At 40.3% G+C, this 8633-nt stretch overlaps 1 protein-coding gene across 10 annotated transcripts in view; it reads left to right on the top strand.

Annotated features, from left to right (window-relative positions):
- ATG4A (autophagy related 4A cysteine peptidase) overlaps positions 1 to 8633 on the top strand; it is an 81641-nt gene that overhangs the window by 2508 nt on the left and 70500 nt on the right. For 6 of the 10 annotated variants that reach the window (XM_012107574.5, XM_004022431.6, XM_060408101.1 and 3 more), the window contains exon 1: positions 225 to 273. The exons of the other annotated variants lie outside the window; for them this stretch is intronic. In XM_012107574.5, the coding sequence (XP_011962964.1) occupies positions 264 to 273 (10 nt within the window). In that variant the 5' untranslated portion in view covers positions 225 to 263. Of the gene's footprint in view, positions 1 to 224; positions 274 to 8633 lie in introns of those variants that run through there. 10 annotated transcript variants of the gene reach the window in all.

The following is an 8633-nucleotide window of genomic DNA, read 5'->3' as shown; positions in this document are numbered from 1 at the left end:
CCACCTCCTCACGTCACAGGCTCCGAGCGCCAATCAAAAGAGCCCGTAGAGCTCCACCAATCACCATCCTCTCTTGTTCCTTTGCTTTTCCCATCGCAGGGCGCCTCTGGGAGTTGCAGTCTGAGTGCATTTCCGGGCAGGGAGGCGCAGTCGCCACTCTCCCCGACTCTGCCCCTAGTGGGGCGGAACTACCAGTCCCAGGGTCCCGTGCGGCCGCCGTAGTCAAGTGGCTGGTGGAATTGGCCCAGGATGACAGCTGGAGAATGGAGTCAGGTATGGGGAGCGGCTTCGTGTAGAACCGGGGTGGGTGGTCGCTGTTGGGGCACTAAGTCAGTGACGCGAAATGGGCGCGGGGTCATGGCAAGAGAGTTATGGAAGCCAAAACGTCCTGTCTGGGGGCCCTGACCTGCAGTGGTAAGCGGAAGGGAAAACGATAGCAGCTGAATATTACCTCCTGAGCTCGAACCAGTGCCTGCGGCCACCCTCCCCATCGCTCCTGCCGCTGCCAAAGGATTGAAAGGAAATAGGACTTAATTACGCTGACATTTCGGTGGAGTGGCATTAGGGCAGAATTCTGCCACAACAGTGATAGCATATGACACTAAGGTGATGTGCCAGGGTGATGCCAAAGGCAGGGTGTGATGCCATAGGAGCTATTTGATATCTAAGAGATCTCACGGGGTCCATGGCGTGGTGACATAACAACTTGAGGGTCATTTTGACACTGTCTATAGCGTTGACTCTCTAATATCACGATAATAAAGGTGACATCGAAGTTTTGCTAGACTATTAAGCTAATAGTGTTTCTATTTATGGGAATCCTAAATAGTGCCACAGCAGAAGAGATGCACGGCTTATCCTTTATAGGGGATATCCAGACTGGCATCATACCACAGCTAAGTTATGATAAGAATATACTCAAGAAGGAGACTGATTATATTTACCCTGTTATAGTGTAGAACAGGGCTTGGCAACTTTTCTGTGAAGAGCTATATAGTAAATATCTTGAGACTTTGTGAGTCAAAAGGCAAAATTATAGGATCTATACTAAGGACGGGCTTCCCTGGTGGCTCAGATGGTAAAGAATCTGCCTGCAATGCAGGAGACCATGGTTAGATCAGGAAGATCCTGTAGAGAAGGGAGTGGCTACCCATTCCAGTGTTTTTGCCTCCAGAGTTCGCCGGACATGGGGTTACAAAGAGTCGGACAGGACTGAGCGACTAATATACTAAGGGCATTATGCCAAAACTAGGTAATGATAACAATACACTCAAGAAGGAGACTGATTATATTTATCCTGTAATAGTGTAGAACACGGTTCTGTAAAGAACCAGATAGCAAATATTTTAGGCTCTGTGGGCCAAAAAACAAAATCGAGGATAATGTGTAGGTACTTATATGACAAAGGAGAAAACAAATTTCAGCAAATGTTTATTGATAAAATTCAAAGTAATAATAATTGAGCACTTATTTTAGGTAATACAGGACAACTAATGAGAATAATGAAATTCTTTTTTTGGGGTAACATTTTGTTTATTTGGGGCTAATAGTATTCTGTTATCGAAATAGTTTCAAATGTTCATGTTAATGCTCATCTATAATGAGATTTTACACATTTCATCTTTATAAATGTCTTTTCACACAGATAGGTTGCATGCACAAACATATTCTTGGTATTTTTCAGTTAAATTTCAGAATAGTGTGAGGTTTATGGAAAAGTTGGGAAGATAATGCAGAATTCCCATGTGCCCTTCACCCAGTTTCCCCTACTCTTCCTTTCCTATTTCTAATAACTTTATTAGGATATGTTTTTCATATAAAATTCACCCATTTCAAGTGTATAGTTCAATATTTTTAGTAACTTTATTGAATGATGCAACCATAATCATAATGTTTTAGAACATTTTCACTTCCCCCGTAAATCCCTCATACTCATTTTTTTACAATTAACCCTCATTCCCACTCCCAACTCCAGGTAACCACTGATCTATTTTCTGTCTCTATAAATTTGCATATTCTGGACATTTCATCTGAATTAAATCAAGTAAGAAGTGGTCTTTTGTGCCTGGCTTCTTTCACTTAGCATATTTTGAGGTTCCTCCATATTGTAGCATGTACCAGTACTTCATTAATTTTTATTGCCAATGTGTATGAATCATACAAAAATCTTTTGTGTTTAGCTTCTTTCACTTAGCATAAGGTTTCTGAAGTTTTTCCAAATTGTAGTATGTATCAGTACTTCATTTTAATGGCTAAATAATATTCTGCTGTGTGGCTTTCCATATTTCACTTATCCATTCATCAGTTGGCTGGCTTCTGCCTTTTGTTTATTATGAATAATGCTGCTGTAAACATTCATGTACATGTTTCTGTGCAGATATATGCTTTCATTTCTCTTGGTACCTGTCTAGGAGTAAAATTGCTGGGCCATATGGAATTCTATGTTTAAATTTTTGAGGAACTGCCAGAATTTACCAAAGTGGCCGTATATATTTCCCCTCCCATTAGCAATGTACATTCTCCTCCACATCTTTACCAACACTTGTTAATGTCTATTTTTTTATTACAGCCATTCTAGTGGGTGCAAAGTGGTATCGCATTGTGATTTTGTTGTTTTGATTTGTAACAGCATGGAAAGTGTATAAAGCATGTTGGCATCACTTATGATTCAAACAGTGTTAGCTGTTGAAATGACTTTCCTACTGTATAAGTTTCACATATAAGTGCTCTTTTGTCTTGTAATTTTAGGTTGAATTAATTAAGAAACATTATTAAGTGTGGAGCAAAAGCTAATGTCCAGGGCCATTTGGTGTTTGGTATTAGTGGGTGAAGGCAGTTCTTCCAACAGGTGAAAAAATGTAAAAGTCATTCATACCTTCCTTACCTTAAGGAAAATATAAAGTGGACCTAATTTGACTTGCCAGATGTAGCTTGCTAATGGCTGGTGTATAGTGAAAGTGTCCTGTATTTAGTAGGTGTTCAATAAATATCCAGTTGATTTCAGAGGTACAGCAGGCTTGTTGTGTGGTACTCACAAAGGATTGGGTATAGTAGCATTTAACTATAATAATACATCAAAAAATTGGATTTGATTGCCAGAAACAGCTGGAGACAAACTCCAAGTGCCCCTACTACTGAGTGACTTGTTTGGATAACCTTTTATAGATGGTGTGTTGTACTTTTAAATTATTTGATATGACTGGGTAGTTAGCTTTCAATTCTGAATCCTTTAAGTACAAGGGTAAGGTATTCTTTCACTTTTTGAAAGCTGCAAGACAAATAGATCTCTAAGGGAGAAGATGTCTTCTCTTTTGTTACTGTCCCCAAGTATGGAGTAACAGTGTCATTACTGTTTATTTATCAAGAGTCAAAGGGGGCCCTGTTAGGGATGGACTCCCCTGCTACTTGTACAATTGAATATTCCCTTTTCTACTGGTCATCTAGAGTCTATGTCCTCACTTCAGTTCAGTCGCTCAGTCGTGTCTGACTCTTTGCGACCCCATGAATTGCAGCATGCCAGGCTCCCGGAGTTCACTCAGACTCACGTCCATCGAGTCGGTGATGCCATCCAGCCATCTCATCCTCTGTCGTCTCCTTCTCCTCCTGCCCCCAGTCCCTCCCAGCATCAGAGTCATTTCCAATAAGTCAAGTCTTTGCATGAGGTAGCCAAAGTATTGGAGTTTCAGCTTTAGCATCAGTCCTTCCAAAGAACACCCAGGACTGATCTCCTTTAGAATGGACTGGTTGGATCTCCTTGCAGTCCAAGGGACTCTCAAGAGTCTTCTCCAATACCACAGTTCAAAAGCATCGATTCTTTGGCACTCAGCTTTCTTCACAGTCCAACTCTCACATCCATACATGACCACTGGAAAATCCATAGCCTTGACTAGACAGACCTTTGTGGCAAAGTCCGAGAACAAGCCAAATCCATCGTCTGGACTTCAAGAATAATATTTACAGATCACATGTGTCAGGTATTGCACTTTTCTCATTTAGTCTTTCACAACATCCCTTTGAGGGAATTTCCATTATTCCCCAGTCCCCACCCTTAAAAAAAAAGGGGGGGTGGAATACAGGCACAGAGAAGCAAATAGCATGCTTGGGGTCACACAACTTGGCAAAGGTTGGAGCTAAAATGGTAATCCAGTGCTATTCTACCCTAAAACCCTAGCACTTAAACACTGCAACATACTGCTCAGTATTGCTGAAGATAAGATTATGTGTAAATGAAAACCTCAGATAATGCAATACTAATTCCTGTCAGAGCTCTTTGGGCTGTAACACTACCTATGATTGTGGGGAAATGACATGTTTTTCATGCTCTAGAGCAACACTGTCCAACAGAACTTTTTGTGATGATGGAAAAGTTCTGTATCTAAGGGGTTCTGATATGGTAGCCATTAGTCACGTTGAACACTTGAAATGTATCTGGGAACTACATTTTAAATTTGATTTTAATTTTTAAAAATTTAAATAGCTTCATATGGCTAGTAGTTATCATTTTGTGTCCAAGGAGGGAGAGGCAGGTTTCCGCTATTTGCTCCTTTCTAATTAGCACTAAACATTTTACCCAGTGCAAATATTCTTTCCCTAGCACAGCTGGAAATGAATATATTCTGTAGTGAAACAAACTTGAGGACATCCTACACAGGGCATACACAAATCAGTTAACTGTGTGACAGTCGTAGGAATAGGTTCTGGCTTATCCATTATGAAACTTCTTCATTCCCACCACTTACTAGATAAAGTTTGAACAACTAGCCTGAAGACACTTTGTGAATGTTTTTTTCATTGTTTGCAGAATTTTTTCATTGTTTGTTTATGTGACTAATTGCAAGCAATTCATAATAGCCAGTTGGCTGGTTTAAGGTGAGACATTTTAATCTGTGGCTCTAATATTTTTTTAGCACATGTTTTAATCCTACAAATAAAAATGATCTTGGTATTGTATGTCACTGGCCTATGCAAAGCTTCCCCATTTAAAATGTCTCTTCATAAAACTGCATGTTATTATAGGCCATTATTATAATATTTTATTTACTTGCTCCTTGGGTTTTAGCTTCCACACTCTTGTTTTCTGAGTTACTTGCTTTATAAATGGTTTATTTTTTAACTTATGATATATAATGAAGGATTTCCAAGAAGTTGCAAAAACAGTACAGAAATGCTCCATATATTCTTCATCCTGTTTAGTCCAATCATTACATTTTACATACTTATACTACAATATAAAAAACTAGGAAACTGACACTAGAATGTTGTAGGATGTACAGGTCTATGTTATTTTATCACTTGTGTAGATTTGTGCAACCATGATTGCAACCAAGATGTAGAAATATTCCTTCACTAGAAAGCTACCCCTTCATAGGCACAGCTAACACCCCCATCATCCATAACCCCTGCCAAATATGAATTTGTTTTCCTACTCTATAATTTTGTCCTTTTGAGAATTTTATGTAAATGAAGTCATAAAGAATGTGATTTTTTCCATTTTTTTCTGCTTTGTTCAATGACCTTGTGATCTATCCAAGTTGATACATGTATCAATAATCTGTTCTTTTTTGTTGGTGAGGAGTGTTTCATGCTATGGATATACTACAGTTTGTTTAACCATTCACCTAATTAGGGACAGTTTGGTTATTTGCATTTTGGGGCTGTTATAGATAAAACTATTATAAACATCTGAGTATAGAATTTGGGTAGATATAACTTTCCAGTGGGCTTCCCCGGAGTTTCAGAGGTAAAGAATTCACCTGTAATGCAGGAGACTCTGGTATGATCCCTGGGTTGGGAGGATCCCCTGAAGGAGGAAAGAACAACCTATTCCAGTATTCTTGCCTGGAGAATCCATGGACAGAGGAGCCTGGCAGGCTTCCGTTCATAGGGTTGCAAAGAGTGCAACACAACTGAAGTGACTTTAGCATGCACAACTTTCCAGTATTCTTGCCTGGATAATCCCATGGACCGAGGAACCTGGCAGGCTATAGTGCATGGAGTTGCAAAGAGTCAGACACCACTGAGCAACTGAGCACAACTTTCATTTGTCTGAGATGTATGCCCAGAAAAGTCGTTTCTGGGTCATATGGTAAGTGTGGGCATAGCTAGTGGCTCAGTGGTAAAGAATCTGTCTGCAATGCAGGAGCTGCAGTAGATGCAGGTTTGATCCCTGGGTTGGGAAAATCCCCTGGAGAAGGGAAAGGCAACCCACTCCAGTGTTCTTGCCTGGAGAATCCCATGGACAGAGGAGCCTCGAGGGGTACAGTCCATAGTGTTGCAAAGAGTCCAATATGACTGAAGTGACTTAGCATGCATGCATGTGGCAAGTGTATGTTTAGTTTTTAAAGAAATTTTTCCAGAGTGACTGTATAGCATTTTACACTCCCATCAGTATATGAGAGATCTGGTTTCTTTGCATCCTTGAAGCTGTTGTCATTGTTTTTTATTTTATCCATTCTTGCATATTGGTATTGTTGCAGTCAAAATCTTGGTTTTCTCTGCCAACCAAAGCCAAATAAAAAATCATGGAGAGTTTGGAGGAAACAGAAAGACGACTTTAATCCTCAACTAGCAGAGGGGAGATACAGCAGGCTTATGCCTTAAGAACTGTGTCCCCCTCCTACCATGAGGAGTCTAGGAAGGCTTGCAGTCAGGGCTTGGCGATGAGGAGCAAAGGTATAAGGCTCTTGTATTCTTCTTCCATAGTCAACAAAATAGTCCGAAATGCAGTACTTGGATGTAATCTCAAAAATGACAGAATGATCTCTGTTCGTTTCCAAGGCAAATCATTCAATATCACAGTAATCCAAGTCTATGCCCTGACCAGTAACACTGAAGAAGCTGAAGTTGAATGGTTCTATGAAGACCTACAAGACCTTCTAGAAATAACACCCCAAGAAGATGTCCTTTTCATTATAGGAGACTGGAATGCAAAAGTAGGAAGTCAAGAAATACCTGGAGTAATAGGCAAATTTGGCCTTGGAGTACAGAATGAAGCAGGGCAAAGGCTGATAGAGTTCTGCCAAGAGAACGCACTGGTCATAGCAAACACCCTCTTCCAACAACACAAGAGAAGACTCTACATATGGACATCACCAGATGGTCAACACCAAAATCAGATTGACTATATTTTTTGCAGCCAAAGATGGAGAAGCTCTATACAGTCAGCAAAAACAAGACCAGGAGCTGACTGTGACTCAGATCATGAACTCCTTATTACCAAATTCAGACTTAAATTGAAGAAAGTGGAGAAAACCACTAGATCATTCAGGTGTGACTTAAATCAAATCCCTTATGATTATACAGTGGAAATGAGAAATAGTACCTTAAGGGACTAGATCTGATAGAGTGCCTGATGAACTATGGACAGAGGTTTCTGACATTGTACAGAAGATAGGAATCAAGACCATCCCCAAGAAAAAGAAATGCAAAAAAGCAAAATGGCTGCCTGAGGAGGCCTTACAAATAGCTGTGATAAAAGGGAAGTGAAAAGCAAAGAAGAAAAGGAAAGATACACCCATTTGAATTCAGAGTTCCAAAGAATAGCAAGGAGAGATAAGAAAGCCTTCCTCAGTGATCAATGCAAAGAAATAGAGGAAAACAATAGACTGGGAAAGACTAGGGATCGCTTCAAGAAAATTAGAGATACCAGGGGAACATTTCATGCAAAGATGGGCACAATAAAGGACAGAAATGGTCTGGACCTAACAGAAGCAGAAGATATTAAGAAGAAGTGGCAAGAATACACAGAAGAACTGTACAAAAAAGATCTTCACGACCCAGATAATCACAATGTTGTGATCACTCACCTAGAGCCAGACATCCTGGAATGTGAAGTCAAGTGGGCCTTAGGAAGCATCACTACAAACAAAGCTAGTGGAGGTGATGGAATTCCAGTTGAGGTATTTCAAATCCTGAAAGATGATGCTGTGAAAGTGCTGCACTCAATATGCCAGCAAATTTGGAAACCTCAGCAGTGGCCACAGAACTGGGAAAGGTCAGTTTTCATTCCAATCCCAAAAAAAGGCAATGCCAAAGAATGCTCAAACTACCACACAATTGCACTCATCTCACATGCTAGTAAAGTAATGCTCAAAATTCTCCAAGCCAGGCTTCAGCAATACGTGAACCGTGAACTCCCTGATGTTCAAGCTGGTTTTAGAAAAGGCAGAGGAACCAGAGATCAAATTGCCAACATCCAATGGATCATGGAAAAAGCAAGAGAGTTCCAGAAAAACATCTATTTCTGCTATATTGACTATGCCAAAGCCTTTGACTGTGTGGATCACAATAAACTGTGGAAAATTCTGAAAGAGATGGAAATACCAGACCACCTGACCTGCCTCTTGAGAAACCTGTATGCAAGTCTGAAAGCAACAGTTAGAACTGGACATAGAACTACAGACTGGTTCCAAATAGGAAAAGGAGTACGTCAGGGCTGTCTATTGTCACCCTGCTTATTTAACTTCTCTGCAGAGTACATCATGAGAAACGCTGGACTGGAAGAAGCACAAGCTGGAATCCAGATTGCCGGGAGAAATATCAGTAACCTCAGATATGCAGATGACACCACCCTTATGGCAGAAAGTGAAGAACTAAAAAGCCTCTTGATGAAACTGAAAGAGGAGAGGGAAAAG

Source organism: Ovis aries, chromosome X (genome assembly GCF_016772045.2).
Source record: "Ovis aries strain OAR_USU_Benz2616 breed Rambouillet chromosome X, ARS-UI_Ramb_v3.0, whole genome shotgun sequence".
Classification (NCBI taxonomy): Eukaryota; Metazoa; Chordata; class Mammalia; order Artiodactyla; family Bovidae; genus Ovis; species Ovis aries.
Note: the sequence above shows the minus strand (reverse complement) of the source record. Positions and strands in the feature narration are given on the sequence as shown.